At 42.9% G+C, this 18,671-nt stretch overlaps 1 protein-coding gene across 2 annotated transcripts in view; it reads left to right on the plus strand.

Moving 5' to 3' along the window:
• LOC135505735 (prospero homeobox protein 1-like) overlaps window positions 1–15,720 on the plus strand; it is a 53,942-nt gene extending 38,222 nt beyond the window's left edge. For both annotated transcript variants that reach the window (XM_064924815.1, XM_064924816.1), the window contains exon 5: window positions 14,171–15,720. In XM_064924815.1, coding sequence (XP_064780887.1) covers window positions 14,171–14,356 — 186 coding nt within the window. In that variant the 3' untranslated portion in view covers window positions 14,357–15,720. The remainder of the gene's footprint in view (window positions 1–14,170) is intronic.
• Window positions 15,721–18,671: the final 2,951 nt, after the last annotated feature.

The following is an 18,671-nucleotide window of genomic DNA, read 5'->3' on the forward strand; positions in this document are numbered from 1 at the left end:
ACACACACACACACACACACACACACACACACACACACACACACACACACACACACACACACACACACACACACACACACACACACACACACACACACACACACACAGGGACACACACACACACACACACAGGGACACACCCGACAGAGCATTTAAAAGAGGAAGTCCCTGTGATCTCTGTATTTAGAGAGTGAAGTACCAATGACAGCACACACACACACACTCATCCTCAGGGTATCATGTGTCCACCCTTATCAGCTGCTTCCTCGTATTGGAAAGACGTCTCTCACTACTTTTGTCTCTTTTCCTCTTTTGTCTATCCATCCATCTGTCATCCCTCTGTTTGATTTGATACGGCCCTCCCACGGTTTGTACTCTCTCATAGCCAAGGGGTTTTCTGTTCATCAACGACAAAATCCCCAAATTATAGAAAACTTTATTGTCCGTTCAAGTGAAACTTGGCTTTACCGCTTTCCTCTAAACCGCTCCTTCCTTCTCTTCTCTCTTGTAACCATCCCTATCTCTTCTCCATCTCTCTCTCCTCTCCAGTCCCTGTCCATTAATGGTACCTTAAGAGAGGCTAAGACGAGATGCTGTCTTGAGACCTTGGGACTATAACTATAAGGTTTTATATGAACAAGCAGTGTTCTGAGATATTGAGCATGACAGTTTTCAAATTCCAGATCTCAGAAAGGTTTTGTAGTGAATTCTTCTTTCATAACCCATTAAGGTCATAACCTTTAATGTTACTAAAGTGCAGAGCATTAAAATCCCAAGTAAATGAACTTTTTTAGCGGAATGGAATCTCGATATGGCTCTGAAATGTCAATCTGGGTTTGGTCAGAAAGTTCTATCTAGCAAAGAATGTTAAAATTATTTCAATTACAACAGAAACATACAGACGTATAATGATTAAATAAAGGGAAAACCCTTCCTTCCTTCTTTCTTTCTTTCTTTCTTTCTTTTTTTTTCTCCTAATTCCGTGTTATCCAATTGGTAGTTACAGTGTTGTCTCATCGCTGCAACTCCCATCGCTGCAACTGTCCGCTTAAAACTTCTTGTGACTCTCAAACCTGGGTCCGGGAGCGTAATCATCGCCTGACACTAATTAGCATAACGCAACGGAAATAAATCTTCCTAGAAAATCTTCCTATTCATGAAAATCACAAGTGAAATATATTGGAACACAGCTTAGCCTTTTGTTAATCACCATGTCATCTCAGATTTTCAAAATATGCTTTACAGCCAACGCTAGACAAGCATTTGTGTAAGTTTATCATAGACTAGCATAGCATTATGCCTTGCTAGCAGCAGGCAACCTTGTCACGAAAATCAGAATAGCAATCAAATTAAATTGTTTACCTTCGATGAACTTTGGATGTTTTCACTCGCGAGACTCCCAGGTAGATAGCCAAAGTTAATTTTTTACCAAAAGATTATTTTTGTAGGCGAAATAGCTCCGTTTGTTCTTCACGTTTGGCTGAGAAATCGCCCGGAAATTGCGGTCACCACAAGCCGAAAAATATTCCAAATTAGCTCCATAATATCGACAGACAAATGGCAAACGTTGTTTATAATCAATCCTCAAGGTGTTTTTCTAATATCTATTTGATAATATATCCGTCGGGACAATTAGTTTTTCAGTTGGACTGGATTGGAGTAATAGTCAAATAACTAATTTATCATGAAATACCATAGTAACATTAATTTAGATCACCCACACACTAGATACCGATAGTTTCACTGTGTAGTTGTTCGTACAATCATTAAATATTGTAGTACAAAATATGTGATACATGTTTCAATATGCTACTACATGTAAATACATCACTGTAAAATGACTAGTAGAGAGAATATTAGACACTGGAATCATTGAACAAAATCTGACATTTATTGATAAAATACAATAAAATCACAACATAGGTTTCTTTGAATCAAAGCAAAAATAATTAGCTACCAAAAAAGAAAAAAACTACAGTAAAACTGCAGTGTTCCTCACCTGGCTTACTGTAAAAAGCCAAACAAAGGGTTGATTACTGTACTTCTATATTTCCATCAACCCTGTCTTGTGGATTTGGCCATAGGTTCTCATCCACATCACAATGGATGTTTTCATTAGCCAAACATCTTGGGAAGAATCTTTGGGCATGGCGAATCCAGGCCTGACACTGGTGTGCCGTGATGTCATTGCATGCGTCATCCATGGCCTGGAGAAGGGCGGCTTGTTCGTGAGGGCGCCTATCATGTACCTTCCACCTCCATGTGGAGAAAAATTCCTCAATCGGGTTAAGGACAGGAGAGTATGGGGTTAAGTATAGGGTGGTAAATTGTGGTTGGAGCCTGACATTATCCCACACAATGACATAGGTCATGCCATCAGCTCTACAGACCTGATTTAGCTCATCAATGAAAGTTACATTCGAACAACGAATCATGTGGCTGCCTGCAACTCAATATATAGAGTATATAGAGTAGAGAGTTTTACATGTTGTTCGACCAAACATTAGAACAGGCAAGATGAGTAATCTAAGCCAGTTTGACTGTGGTATGATTGTTGATGCCACACATGGTGATTCTAGCATCTCAGAATCAGCTGCCCTCCTGGGACTTTTACGCACTACAGTCTCTAGAGTTTACAGAGAATGGTGCGATAAACAAAACAGATTCAGTGAGCGGCATTTCTGTGGGCAAAAACACCTTGTTAATGAGAGAGGTCAGAGGAGAATGTCCAGACTCATTCAAGCTAACAGAAAGGCCACAAATGCTCAAATAACAGCTGTTTAAAACAGTGGTGTGCAGAAGGGCATCTCTTAACGTACAACACCGTGAATAATTCAGGCTGTTGTGGTGGCAAAAGGGGGTCCTACCCAGTACTAGATAGGTATACCTAATAAAGTGGCCAGTGAGTGTACAATAATGTCAAATCTGAAACCATCGTCTGGAAAAGTGGTACATGGGACCACAGAAACAGTGTCTGATAAAGAATGATGATGAAATATTACATCCATAGATAATATAGTCCAATTTGTTCATGTTCCACGGTATTTTGGTGTCAATGGACCTCGTTATCCTGAAACTTTCATGATCTAAACATGGAATATTGTTTATCAGTTTCCATAAAACTATGCATTAAGAGTAATGCAACAGTTACTTATCATTTTGAGCAGTTGTATCAATTGATAGTTAGATCATTGTAATGAAATGAATAGACAGTCATCTCAGATGTTATGTGTGAATTGCATTTTGAAATGGTAATACTTTGATGTTAAGTTGTGTCATTTTGAACAGGTGATTTTAGTTCAAAGTTTTAGTTCAAAGTTCAATGTTCTTAGCTTTATGTGTATTGTATCCAAGCAATTGGAAAAAGTGTTTGTTTTGAAAAATGTGCATTTTGATCATCGGTTTTGAGTTTTGTGTCTAGAGTTTTGAAAAATGACATCAAGGTTCCAAAATTAGTGACAAAGTGATTGTAAAAAACTGTAATACATCTTCATCTCACATCTCACATCTCGCAATAGTTCCCTAACATGACAAATACACTATATCCTTGATAAAGCTTAGCTCTGGATGAGTAAACTGATATACTGGTCTGGTCTCTGACACCCAAAGTCAATAAATGACTTGCTAGTTGTCAATACAATGTGGTAAGTTTATAATTTTTATGAATACCCCTTCGATGGAGGTTTTCATATTGACTCAAAACAAGACAAAATGCCTCTCCTAAGGCACCTGTATTTATTTGTTTCTACTATATACGAGCATTCTTCTGAAAAAGTGGCGTATTTTAAAAGAGGACCAGAGCCTATGACATGAATAATCAAAGACGTGGGACTGTAAGGTTCTATCTGCAAAATGTAGTTTTGAGATTATGAGTATTTTTCAAGTCCCAGAATTCAGAAATGTTTTGTGATGCCTTCCTCTTTCATGACTCAAAAATGATATCACCTTACATACAATTATTTTGGATTGACAACCCAGCATTGTGCGATTGGATTTCAGATGGAATCTTTTAGCACCAAGTTAAAAGGTGTTTGCACAGATTTTTTATATATTTTATTTTTTTCATCTTACATTTACTCAAAAATCTCACATGTAAAGGACCACATAAATAGCACTCTATGTGAATAACACATTTTTGACGAACATGTCAGATTTATAGTCCCAATGTCAGGGTCTCTCCAACTGCCGTGCCCCATAGCACTGCTTAAGCTTCACATCTCCTTCCCCTTTGCTCCCTCATTCTCCTCCCTCACTCTCCTCATCCCTCACATTTGCTCTTTTCCAAGAGGGTAATGTCTGTCCTCTTCCCTTCTGTCTGTCTCATTCTCTCATTCCTCTCTGGTACACAGCGGGTGTGTTTGGTGTGGTGTGTGTGTGTGGTGTGGTGTAGTATGTTTGTGTGTGTGTGTGGGTCATATCACTGACCTGCATTTAACTCTGAGGGGTGTGGGGTTGAAAGGTCATGTCCAGTGGACACAGAGCAGACACACACACGTTAAGTGTTTTCAATAAAAGCCGTATGTGTGTATGCGTGTGTGTCTGTGCGTGTGTGCGTGAGTGTCTGTGTGTGGTGAGTGTGTGTTTGTGTGCGTGTGTGTATCTGTGTGTGTGTGTGTGCGTGAGTGTTTGTGTGTGCATGGTGTGGTGTGTGTGTGTGTGGTGTGGTGTGTTTGTGTGTGTGTGGGTCACAGACCTGCATTTAACTCTGGGGGTGTGGGGTTGAAAGGTCATGTCCAGTGGACACAGAGCAGACACACACAGGTGTAGTGTTTTCAATAAAAGCCTTACGTGTGTGTGTGTGTGTGTGTGTGTGTGTGTGTGTGTGTGTGTGTGTGTGTGTGTGTGCGTGTGCGTGTGCGTGTGCGTGTGCGTGTGCGTGTGCGTGTGCGTGTGTGTGTGTGTGTGTGTGTGTGCGTGTGTGTGTGTGTTTGAAAAAGAAATAGACAGATACAAAGAGAGATAGATTTGACATGTTTCTGGCATACATACTGAAGTGTCTAATAGAGAACAGTAATGATGACCTGAGGAGAGCAAGGAGGAGCAACACTGATGAGCCTGTAAGGCTCACATTCATTTACATCTTCATTATCCTGGTTTTACAATGTGTTACTGTAACTGGCACTGTAGGTTGCTGTGAGAGTGTGTGACAAAAATGGTTTTAGCTGTTAACCTTGCAGACTTTAGTTTAATGCACCAAAACAGTATTAGCAATCTCTGTGTTATTAGCCTCTAGTAGAAAGGGGAAAGAAAGAGGGTAAATAATGAAGGAGAGAAGAGAGCTGCAGGTCACTCTTCACTGAGTGTCCTGCAGCTTTAAGGCCTCTGTTTGAAAAATATGGCAGGTCCTGTCTTTCGTGTGCATGTGACTGTGTGTTTATGTTTGAGTGCTTATTAAGTGAGCAGAACTGTGCTTGAAGCCTGGAGCACCAGGGATTTTATTTTATCTTACTAGGCAAGTCAGTTAAGAACAAATTCTTACTTTCAATGACGGCCTAGGGTTAACTGCCTGTTCAAGGGCAGAATGACAGATTTGTACCTTGTCAGCTTGGGGATTTGAACTTGCAACCTTTCAGTTGCTAGTCCAACGCTCTAACCACTAGGCTACCCTGCCGCCCCCTCTGCCCCTGGATGGGGTAGACTTACTTAATGGGACCTCCTTGTGGTCTGACTTCTCTTGTCTTTTTACATTTTTAAATGTATTTATTTTGTGCATTTTTTGTTGTTGCTTTGCTCTGACTTCTCTTGTCTCTCATACACACACACAGATACTATATCTCTCCGACACACTTCATATTCCATAGCCATATACTAAATGAGAATAACTGCATACTCCACTCCATTTGATCCTCTACCCCCCCCAACCTTCTGTCCCTGGTCACCTTGTGAGGGGCAGCCTGCCTTGTGGCACAGCTGCTGATTATGTCATTATTCCTGGACGTTTTCGCTGTGTGTGACTAATGAAGCATGGCAAAGGGACCAGTGCCAGAATAACCAGGGTATGCATCAGAGCTGCAGATGTGACAAAGACCCTCCCTTTCACACACACACACACACACACACACACACACACACACACACACACACACACACACACACACACACACACACACACACACACACACACACACACACACACACACACACACACACACACACACATCCCATTTCCCAGTCAAATGATTGCCGACTCAATACCTCCTCCAATCTGCAACATTATTCTCTTTCTTTCTCGTCCACCCTTCTTCCTTTCTCCCTAATTCCCCTCCTCTCTGCTCCTTACTGCCCCCATCTTTGTCAACCCGCCCACCCACACGCTCCTTCACCCTGGCTCTTCTATTCTTCCAATCTCTCCTCCTCCCCTCCCTCCATTCTCTTCCTCACCAGATGTCCCTGTCCTATCTTCCAGATTCCCTCTTTATTTCCGCCTCCTGGTCTCTCTCTGGGAGCTTGCCTGGCTTACTGATATAAGAGGCCCCAACACACCACTCCCTGACCCCCATTTAGATCACCGTCTGGGTCGCTGCTGGGTTGGGGAGCATATCAAATAGATAATGAAATGTGTGCTGTGTGTTTCAGTCAGAGAGTATTGTGCCTTTTGCTAATCTTAATAGACAGTACTGAGAGAGCACAAAAGCTAGAGTTGCATTTCACTCCTGTATTGCAGTATTGGTTGTGTTCCTATAATTTTGCAGTTGTAGATGACAACATACATGAAGAGGTCTTTCATGATGGACAGGTCTCTCTGACTAACTTACTACCCATCTGGAGAGAGTTAATGAGGAGGGGAGGGGATAAGAGGGATATGATTGCGGGGAATGGGGGGGGGATGAGGGATGAGGGAAAGCAGCTTCTTCGACACTGTCCTGTCCTTCACTCCCTGCCTGTGGTACACCTTAAGAAACACACAGATGACACTAGCCCAGTGTTTTCTCCTACGAGGAAAAGCACACGATGCAGCAGCCAAATGCAGGAAGGCAGCAGCCCCTAAAGGCTCCAGGTAAGGCCCCAAGGCCACCTCTACCCTACCACTATCAGTACTACAAGGATCGTATTTACACAGCTTTCAGGTTGGTTTCCCCTTCTCCTCTCTTTCCTTTTCTTTCTTTTCCTTTCATTTAATGTCCTTCTCTTCTCTCCTCTCCTCTTGGACTCTTCAGCCATGGCATTGTCTTATCAGCTAAAGTGGGGTTGCGGGAGACAGACAGGGAGGAAGGGGGAGGAATGGGCATTGGTTCTGTTTGCCCAAATTGACAGTGCAGTCCAAGAGTTTATCAAAGCCGTTGCAGATTATTGATTGACGTTTTGCCCAACAAAGATCTTATATTTTCTCAAAGTTATGATTCTGTTTCCCTGCTGAACAGTTTCCAACATCAACCATTCAGAATTTGAAGCTGGTAAAATGTTGAAAGAAATTGTGTTACGTTGTCAGGGCTCAACCTCCACAGAATTCCGTGTATAGTAAAATCAGCCAGAGCCCCCAGCAAGAGCGAAAGACATGGGAAGCGTTCCTACTCCCAGGCCGGGTGAAGGTTAGGAATTACAGTGGCTTGCGAAAGTATTCAACCCTCTTGGCATTTTTCCTATTTTTTTGCCTTACAACCTGGAATTAAAATAGTTTTTTGGGGGGTTTGTATCATTTGATTTACACAACAGGCCTACCACTTTGATGATGCTAAATATGTTTTATTGTGAATCAAACAAGAAATAAGACAACAAAACAAAAAACTTGAGAGTGCATAACTATTCACTCGCCCAAAGTAAATACTTTATAGAGTATCCTTTTGCATCAATTACAGCTGACAGTCTCTTGGGGTATGTCTCTATAAGCTTGGCACAACTTTCCACTGGGATTTTTTCCCATTCTTCAAGGCAAAACTGCTCCAGCTCCTTCAAGTTGGATGGGTTCCACTGGTGTACAGCAATCTTTAAGTCATACCACAGATTCTCAATTGGATTGAGGTCTGGGCTTTGACTAGGCCATTCCAAGACATGTAAAGGTTTCCCCTTCAACCACTCGTGTGTTGCTTTAGCAGTATGCTTAGGGTCATTGTCCTGCTGGAAGGTGAACCTCCATCCCAGTCCCAAATCTCTGGAAGACTGAAACAGGTTTCCCTAAAGAATTTCCCTGTATTCAGCACCATCCATCATTCCTTAAATTCTAACCAGTTTCCCAGTCCCTGCAGATGAAAACATCCCCACAGCATGATGCTGCCACCACCATGCTTCACTGTGGGGAAGTTGTTCTCGGGGTGATGAGAGGTGTTGGTTTTGTACCAGACATAGTGTTTTCCTTGATGGCAAAAATCTCTATTTTAGTCTCATCTGACCAGAGCATTTCTGCCATATGTTTGGGGAGTCTCCCACATGCCTTTTGGCAAACACCAAACATGTTTGCTTATTTTTTTATTTAAACAATAGCTTTGTTATGGCCACTCTTCTGTAAAGCCCAGTTCTGTGGAGTGTATGGCTTAAAGTGGTTCCATGGACAGATACTCCAATCTCCCCTGTGGAGCTTTGCAGCTCCTTCAGGGTTATCTTTGGTCTCTTTGATGCCCCTCTGATTAATGCCCTCCTTGCATTGTCCGTGAGTTTTGGTGGGCAGCCCTCTCTTGGCAGGTTTGTTGTGGTGCAATATTCTTTCCATTTTTTTATAATGATTTAATGGTGCTCCATGGGATGTTCAAAGTTTCTGATATTTTTTATAACTCAACTGACTTGTTTGATGAGCTCCTTGGTCTTCATAGTGCTGCATGCTTTGTTGGTGGGTGCCCCTTGCTTCGTGGCGTTGCAGACTCTGGGGCCTTTCAGAAGAGGTGTATATATACTGAGATCATGTGACACTTATATTGCACACAGGTGGGCTTTATTTCACTAATTATGTGACTTCTGAAGGTAATTGGTTGCATCAGATCTTATTTAGGGTCTTCATAGGAAAGGGGGTGAATACATACAGTGGGGAGAACAAGTATTTCATACACTGCCTATTCTGCAGGTTTTCCTACTTACAAAGCATGTAGAGGTCTGTAATTTTTTATCATAGGTACACTTCAACTGTGAGAGACGGAATCTAAAACAAAATTCCAGAAAATCACTATGCTTGATTTTTAAGTAATATATTTGCATTTTATTGCATGACATAAGTATTTGATACATCAGAAAAGCAGAACTTAATATTTGGTACAGAATCCTTTTTTTGCAATTACAGAGATCATACGTTTCCTGTAGTTCTTGACCAGGTTTGCACACATTTCAGCAGGGATTTTGGCCCACTCCTCCATACAGACCTTCTCCAGATCCTTCAGGTTTCGGGGCTGTTGCTGACTTTCAGCTCCATCCAAAGATTTTCTATTGGGTTCAGGTCTGGAGACTGGCTAGGCCACTCCAGGACCTTGAGATGCTTCTTACGGAGCCACTCCTTAGTTGCCCTGGCTGTGTGTTTCGAGTCGTTGTCATGCTGGAAGACCCAGCCACGACCCATCTTCAATGCTCTTACTGAGGGAAGGAGGTTGTTGGCCAAGATTTCACGATACATGGCCCCATCCATCCTCCCGTCAATAGTCGTCCTGTCCCCTTTGCAGAAAAGCATCCCCAAAGAATGATGTTTCCACCTCCAAGCTTCACGGTTGGGATGGTATTCTTGGGGTTGTACTCATCCTTCTTCTTCCTCCAAACACAGCGAGTGGAGTTTAGACCAGAAAGCTATATTTTTGTCTCATCAGACCACATGACCTTCTCCCATTCCTCCTCTGGATCATCCAGATGGTCATTGGAAAACTTCAGACGGGCCTGGACATGTGCTGGCTTGAGCAGGGGGACCTTGCGTGCGCTGCAGGATTTTAATCCATGACGGCGTAGTGTGTTACTAATGGTTTTCTTTGAGACTGTGGTCCCAGCTCTCTTCAGGTCATTGACCAGGTCCTGCCGTGTAGTTCTGGGCTGATCCCTCACCTTCCTAATGATCATTGATGCCCCACGATGTGAGATCTTGCATGGAGCCCCAGACCTAGGGTGATTGACCGTCATCTTGAACTTCTTCCATTTTCTAATAATTCTCACCAAGCTGCTTGCCTATTGTCCTGTAGCCCATCCCAGCTATGTACAGGTCTACAATTTTTACCCCTGATGTCCTTACACAGCTCTCTGGTCTTGGCCATTGTGGAGAGGTTGGAGTCTGTTTGATTGAGTGTGTGGACAGGTGTCTTTTATACAGATAACGAGTTCAAACAGGTGCAGTTAATACAGGTAATGAGTGGAGAACAGGAGGGAACAGAAAAACTAACAGGTCTGTGAGAGCCGGAATTCTTACTAGTTGGTAGGTGATAAAATGCAAATGAATTACTTAAAAATCATACAATGTGATTTTCTGGATTTTTGTTTTAGATTCCGTCTCTCACAGTTGAAGTGTACCTATGATACAAATTACAGACCTTTACATGCTTTGTAAGTAGGAAAACCTGAAAAATCGCCAGTGTATCAAATACTTGTTCTCGCCACTGTATGCACACACCAATTTCTTTTCATTTCAATTCAGCAATATAAAATATTTTGTGTATGTCCATTACATGTCAAAATTCATTTAAATGACAGGTTGTAATGCAACAAAATAGGAAAAACACCAAGGAGGATGAATACTTTTACGAAGGCACTGTAACCCAGGGGAACTCAGAGCATGTGGGCTCTGTGTGTGGTGTGCTTCTTTCAAGGCTTGCCCAGCACACACAGTGCTTATCTTCTAGGTTCTCTTTTTGTTTGTCCAGCGCTGAGCAAATAGAAGGTGCAATACATCTCCTGACAGTTCCCAAAGGCAGGCATAAAACACGCTGGCCAAACAAACACTATACCCTGAGTCACCTAGAGGAGCTTTCTCAGGCTTTGCAGAACATAGATTCCCGCCCCCTTAAACAGTAGTGGATTTAGGCCCCCTGGCTGGCTACCTTTCTGCTGTTGATTTAAGCAGTCTTAAGACAGTCTGGATGATGTTGTGTGAATATCCCCCAGCAAGCAGTCTAGGAGCTGCCATTGTCCTCTGCCATATTTTATTACCCCATCAGAAAAAGAGGAAATCCGATTCCCCCTTTCTGCAAGAGAGCTTATCCTGCTGTCTCAAAGCAAGCTGTCATGAGAGAGAGAGAAGGGGAAAGAGAGACAGAGAGAGAGAGAATGAGAGAGAGAATGAGAGAGGAAGGGGCGAGTAGGGGAGACAGAGGATGAATGAGAGTAATTAAATGCCTCATCTGTGCCGCCTGTCCATGGAACCCCCTCGTTTTCTCGTTTCACCCCCCCCATCCTCAGTAGGGGGGGTGATAGGTCCACTTCTCCTTCATCAATATTTACTACCCTAACAGCAGGACTTGGGTTGGGCCATGGATGGTGGAGGGTGAGCGACATGCGTGTTGTGAGAGGGTACACAGCGGGATGAATGAATGCTGGGTAAAATATTACAACTTTTATTGTCACCAAGCAACACTCTGGCACTTTTTTTGTCCTTCCTTTTTCTGGCTCCCCCTCTCTCCTATTCACCTACTCTCATATTGTGTTATACTGGGCAAGAGCAGTATAATATCACTTTACATGAAAGCTCTTGTTTTGTTCTGGACACTCTCTTACTGCCCCCCCTCCCATTCTGCTATCACCAACGCCTCTGGAACAAAGGTCCAACAGCTGACCCAAGGAAGGAGGGGGGACGGAGTGGGGGACACAACAGTTAGAGCTCTCTGCTGGCCACGACAAGCAGGCAGCTCGTAAGCACACACACACACACACACACACACACACACACACACACACACACACACACACACACACACACACACACACACACACACACACACACACACACACACACACACACACACACACACACACACACACACGATGACAGACAAAGGGCTCAGGGACAAGAATAACTCTCTCTCTCTCTCTTGCTCCTGCCTCTCTCTCTCTCTCTCTCTCTCTCTCTCTCTCTCAGTCAAGAGGATCTGAAATACCAATACCCTTTTCTGCTTGACATTGCCTTCTCCTTGCAGTCAGCATTTTGCTGTCCTTATATAGTCAAAACGTCAGGAGAAATTCCCTGTAGGAATATTCTTAGTAATGCGGCACTCCCTGCGTCTCGTACTGCACTAGACCGCTGCCTGCCTGTTTGCCTGCCTACCAGTCTGGTGTCTATAGGGGACACAGTCACAGTCTCCTGCCATCCAGTTTATTGTGTCACTGTGTTTCACAGGTGACACCGGGCCAAACACTGATTTCTTTTATTTTTTTATTGTGTCGTAAAAGTGTTATCCATCAGTAAGATATGGTGTTTTGTACAGTAGGTTGTATTGACTGCTGTTATCCCTCGATGGCACACTTTTGCTGAATCTGCACACATACATTCACACGCTGTATTTTTCTCACTCTTTTCTCACACGTACACTTTCTTATTCACAACTCACCTTGTCACACAAAGAACAGTGGACATACACACATTCCTGCACACACACAAACATGTGCGCACACACACACACACACACACACACACACACACACACACACACACACACACACACACACACACACACACACACACACACACACACACACACACACGCCATTCATCACACTGAGGGTGGTGTTTGGTTGTCCCGTGCCTGTGTGTGTTGTGTGTGTGTGTGTGTGTGGGTGTGGGTGTCTGTGTGTTCCGGTGGCCACTAACCTTGCTGTGTCCTGACGCTCCTGATGAGTATCTGCAGGACACAGGAGGAGAGGAGCGGAGTGCTCACTGTCAGGCGTTTGGGTAAGCTGCCAGGTGTGTGTGTGTCTGCCCGCATGTCTGCCTGTGTGTGTATGTATGTGTGTGTGTGTTAACATGTGTGTGTGTGTGGCTGCAGAGGGAGGCAGGCAGAGGGACAGTCAGCATTAACCAAGCAGGTGACCCCTGAATCCTGTATTGCTCTGGGGCTTTGAGTGAAGGAGAGAGGTTCAGCCAAATAAACCAGGGCTGTGTGTGTGCGTGCATGTGTGTCTGTGTGTGTGTGTGCATACATTCGTACACGCACGTGTGTGTGCATGTGTGTCTCTCTCTCACAGTGTGAGGTGTGTCATCTACTTGGTTAAATCAGGTGTGTGTGTATGTATGTGGACGTGTATGTGTGTGTGCTCCTTAACATGTGTATGTGTGCTGGCGTGGGGTAAAGTGTCACAGAGTTTCCAGGTTCTATGGTGTCAGTGAGCTTTGCTGTCATGGACACTAAAGAGCCTGTGTGTCTGTGTGTTCCCAAAGCATTTAGTACTACTTCCTCTTTTCAGGCTGTTGTGTGGGGTCATATTTACAGTACACTCATAAAGACGTCTTTCTGAAGCTGGGGAGCGGAGGGGGGAGGAGGAGGGTGGGATATAAACCTGAGAATTTGCAAGAAATAAGCCATTATGAGTCACAACACAAGTGTACTGTATATATCAATAGATTTTTTTTTAGGAAGTCGCGACTAAATAGACAGGTGATACACAATGTTACAGAACACCACAGGGCTTCTCAATACAGCCACGAACTCAACCCTTTATTGTTGTGATAATGGTGTGTTACTGTAAACGATACAATTACTTTCTACCACACTACTACTCTCACCTAAGTTGTGATATACAATACATTTTGATACGTTTTAATAATAGTATTACTAATGGAAGGTCTCTGATATTATAATATATTATTAGGTATTATATACTTAAGCAATAAGGCTTGAGGGTGTGTGGTATATGGACAATATTCCACGGCTAAGGACTGTTCTTATGCTCGACGCAACACAGTGCCTGGGTACAGCCCTTGGCCGTGGTATATTGGCCATGTACCACAAAACCCAGAGGTGCCTTATTGCTATTATAAACTGGCTACTAACATAATTAGAACAGTAAAAATGAATATTTTTCCATTCCGGCGGTATATGGTCTCATATACCACGGCTTTCAGCCAAACAGCATTCAGGGCTGGAACCACACAGTTTAGAAATATAAGTTTATATATATATATATATATATGTATATATATAGTGTTACAGTTCATACATACATTCAATGTATGTGGCAGTCATCAGACCCACAACTATGGTGTTGCTATCACCATGCTCCAACTAACCATGCCATCAGGAGAACCTGAACTAACGCCCCCTGTCTTCTGTCTGTGTTGGTGCAGGTTCCAGAGCTGTTCCTGGAGGTGGCTACAATCACGCTGCGTGAGTTCTTCAACGCCATTGTGGCAGGAAAAGACGTGGACCCATCCTGGAAGAAGGCCATCTACAAGGTGATCTGCAAGCTGGACAGCGAGGTGCCCGAGGTCTTTAAGTCGCCCAACTGTCTCCAGGAGCTCTTACACGAGTAACCTATCATGACCTGCCTTCAACTCCCCCCCCCCCACCCCCCGCCCGACACTTTTTTTGCTTTTCATGTTTTTATTTATTTATTTATTTTTATCTGATTTTCTTGCTTTTTTGAATGTATGAAGTATGAAGTTGCATTCCTCCCAATCTGAGGCCTACTGGGCTGTCCAAGTTATCTAGCTATTGTGTTGTTGTTATTATTATTATTATTCATTTCATCATGACTATGATTATTATTCGTTTTTTTTAAATTATTCTGCGAAGATACTTTTATCCTATTGAGCAGGGGTGTCAAACTCATTTGATGGAAGGCCTATTGTCTGTTTTTTTTGTTTTTTCTTTCATTTAAGCCCTAGACAACCAGTTGTGGGGAGTTCCTTACTAATTAGTGACCTTAATTCATCAATCAAGTACAAGGGAGGGGCGAAGACCCACAGATACTCGGCCCTCCATGGATTGAGTTTGACACATGCTATTTGGTGGTTGGACTGTGTGAAACCTGATCTATCTGCCCTGATGTACTAGAAACACTAAATATGGGTCCTCACTATGCCCAGGCAAGGGATTCCCACGACCCTGTACCCTACCTACTCTAAGAATGACCCTACAATGCTAGTGTGGTCACCGATAGATTTTGGCCCACTACACTACGAAAGGGGATAGGGGTCCTCAATAGGCTCTCCCCACTATGCGAGGTGACTCCCCAATAGGTGCCCAATACAATGGATATCCCACGGAGGACAACACTACACTACACTTTATTAACTACTGAACTATACTGGAATACTAGTACTGGTCTGTATTGGTATACTGGAACTGGACTGGTATCAGTCATCTACTGAGCTCGACCTTGATACTTTAAAGTGTGCTTTCTGTGATTAGGACATTGTGTTTATTGGGTGTATATTATTAATATTATTTTTCCTGTTGTTATTGTTGTTTTTTTATTATTATTATTTGTCATCATTGCTTGATACAGATTGGCACTTCCAGATTTGTCCCTTGACAACGTTACAGGAAATAAATTATTATCATTGTTCCAAAAGAGTATAAATTCTCTACATATAATTACTTTGCTCTCAGCAATTTGGGCAAAAACATCTTGCTCATTTTCATATTCCCCATCCCTCCTCTTTCTGTTTGTATAGGTCCACGTTTTGTTTGAACTTCCCTGCTGATAGGGAAGACAGTGGAGTGAGAGTAGGCTTCTGTCCTGGGGCTCAAGTAAATACACAAGGGGGAGTCTCCACCCTACGCTTTGCACAGCTAGAAAACATTGCTGTAAAAGGTGTTGGTTTGGAAGAGCACATGGTGCAACCAGTGGCAGTGCACAAATACAGAGGTGTGTGGGGCAGTGACACACACACACACACACACACACACACACACACACACACACACACACACACACACACACACACACACACACACACACACACACACACACACACACACACACACACACACACACACACACACACACACACACACACACACAGAGACATGCAACTTATGACCTTTTGGTATTAAGACAGACCAGTTACTGCTTGACTTATTGTTTCAAGGCTGAATTTCCACATTTACTCCAGCATTGAGGACTAAGGACTACATCATTCATTCATTCGTTCATACATACATTACCAGTCAAAAGTTTGGACACACCTACTCATTCAAGAGCTTTTCTTTATTTTTACTATTTTCTACATTGTAGAATAATAGTGAAGACATCACAGCTATGAAATAACACATATGGGATCATGTAGTAACCAAAAAAGTGTTGATAATGAGAGCTTTGCACACTCTTGGCATTCCCTCAACCAGCTTCACCTGGAATGCTTTTCCAACAGTCTTGAAGGAGTTCCCACATATGCTGAGCACTTGTTGTCTGGTTTTCCTTCACTCTGTGGTCCAACTCATCCCAAACCATCTCAATTTGGTTGAGGTCGGGTCTAAGGCACTGCATCTCCAATCGAAACAAATTTGTCACATGCGCCAAATACAACAGGTGTCAACCTTTCAGTGAAATGCTTACTTACAAGCCCTTAACCAACAATGCAGTTTAAAACAAAGTGTTAAGTAAAATATAAATAAGAAAAATATTATTAAATAGCAGCACTAAAATAACAGTAGAGAGGCTACTATATACAGGGGGTACTGGTAGAGTCAATGAGTAGGGGGCACAGGTTAGTGGAGGTAATTGAGGTAAAATGTAGGTAGAGGTCAAGTGACTATGCATAGATAATAAACAGAGAATAGCAGCAGTGTAAAAGTGTGTGTGCAGACTAAAGTGTGTGTGCAGACTAATGCAAATAGTCTGGGTAGTCAATTGATTAGCTGTTCAGAAGTCTTATAGCTTGGGGTTAGAAGTTGTAGAGGTCCTGGATGGCAGGAAGCTTGACCCCAGTGTTGTACTGGGCTGTACGCACTACCCTCTGTAGTGCCTCTGCAGTTGCCATACCAGGCAGTGATGCAAACAGTCAGGATGCTCTCAATGCTGCAGCTGTAGAACTTTTTAAGGATCTGAGGATCCATTCCAAATCTTTTCAGTCTCCTGAGGGGGAATAGACTTTGTCAAGCCCACTTCATGACTGTCTTGGTGTGTTTGGACCATGATAGTTTTTGGTGATGTTGACACTAAGGAACTTGAAGCTCTCAACCTGCTCCACTACAGCCCCGTCAATGAGAATAGGGGTGTGCTCAAACCTCCTTTTCCTGTAGTCCAATGGTGGTTTTGGAGTCGTGAACAGAGTGAACAGGGAGTACAGCACGGGACTGAGCACGCACCCCTGAGGGACTCCTGTGTTGAGAATCAGCGTGGCGGATGTGTTGTCACCTACCCTTACCACCTTGGGGGCGACCCGTCAGAAAGTCCAGGATCCAGTTGCAGTCCCAGGGTCCTAGCTTAGTGATGAGATTTGAGGGCACTTATGATGTTGAACGCTGAACTGTAGTCAATGAATAGCATTCTCATTTATGTGTTCCTTTTGTCCAGGTGAGAAAGGGCAGTGTGGAGTGCAAGATTGCATCATCTGTGGATCTGTTGGGACGGTATGCAAATTGGAAAGGGTCTAGGGTTTCTGGGATAATGGTGTTTATGTGAGCCATGACCAGACATTCAAAGCACTTCATGGCTACAGACGTGAGTGCTACGGGGTGTTAGTCATTTAGGCAGGTAAACTTAGTGTTCTTGGGCACACTGACTATGGTGGTCTGCTTGAAACATGTTGGTATTACAGACTCAGTTGATATTACAGACAGGTTGAAAATGTCAGGGATGACACTTGCCAGTTCGTCAGTGCATGCTTGGAGCAAACGTCCTGGTAATCTCAGTGTTAGAGGTGTCACTACAGACCATGGTTTGATCCCCGGCTGTATCACAACCAGCCATGATTGGTAGTCCGTAGGGCGGCACACAATTGGCCCAGCATCGTCCGGATTAGGGAGGGTTTAGTACAAATAAAGAAAAACCCTGAAATGAGTAGGTGTGTCCAAACTCTTGACTGGTACTATAAATGGATAAAATGGAAGGTAGAAATGTTTTCTTTAACAGTCCTACGAGGTAACAGGAGCTACTTACTGCTACTTGTGTTGTAATCAGGGATGAAATGGTATGCAATGGTGCTTAAATCCCAGAGAAACTAAACTATAATTACTAGGTAATAATTCGGTTTTTACCATTAATAGTACTGTTTACTTTAATACCAAGTAAATGTTGGACCTTAAAAGGACTGTAAAATAAGGCCCCAGTTATGTCTGTAATGATTGCTTTTTGCAGTGGAGTTTATCTCAACAGCATAATTCTGTGAGGAAGCTAATTACAATTAACTAAGAGGATACAACATGAAGCTACTCTCCAAGCAAATTAAAAGTTGGTTTAATATTTTATTACAACAGCACTGTAATAATCTGGGATGTAATTATTTTTTTGCAGATATGTAGCTAGGTAAATAGATGGCTAGGTAAATACATAGATGGCTTGCTGAATATTAGAGAGAGGAGAGATCAAATCAAATCACATTTTATTGGTCACATATATATGGTTAGCAGATGGTATTGTGAGTGCAGTGATATACTTGTTGCAAAGTTTCCTAAGGACTAGAAGAGAGGCAGCCCTCTTGTCAGCGCCATACTGTAGGTAATGGGAGGGAGGAGGAGAGGGATATTTTCTTGACCATGTCATCTAACCAGAAAAAAACGCATAGTATGGCTATAGCCTAAAACTGGGGCCTAGAATTTTGCCTTGTCAAGTCACAAGGTCAGGAAAAAACGGAGATACAAATACACACACAGACATTCAGAAATTGTATGGACACAGAC

The sequence above is a fragment of the Oncorhynchus masou genome, chromosome 19, assembly GCF_036934945.1.
Source record: "Oncorhynchus masou masou isolate Uvic2021 chromosome 19, UVic_Omas_1.1, whole genome shotgun sequence".
Taxonomy (NCBI): Eukaryota; Metazoa; Chordata; class Actinopteri; order Salmoniformes; family Salmonidae; genus Oncorhynchus; species Oncorhynchus masou.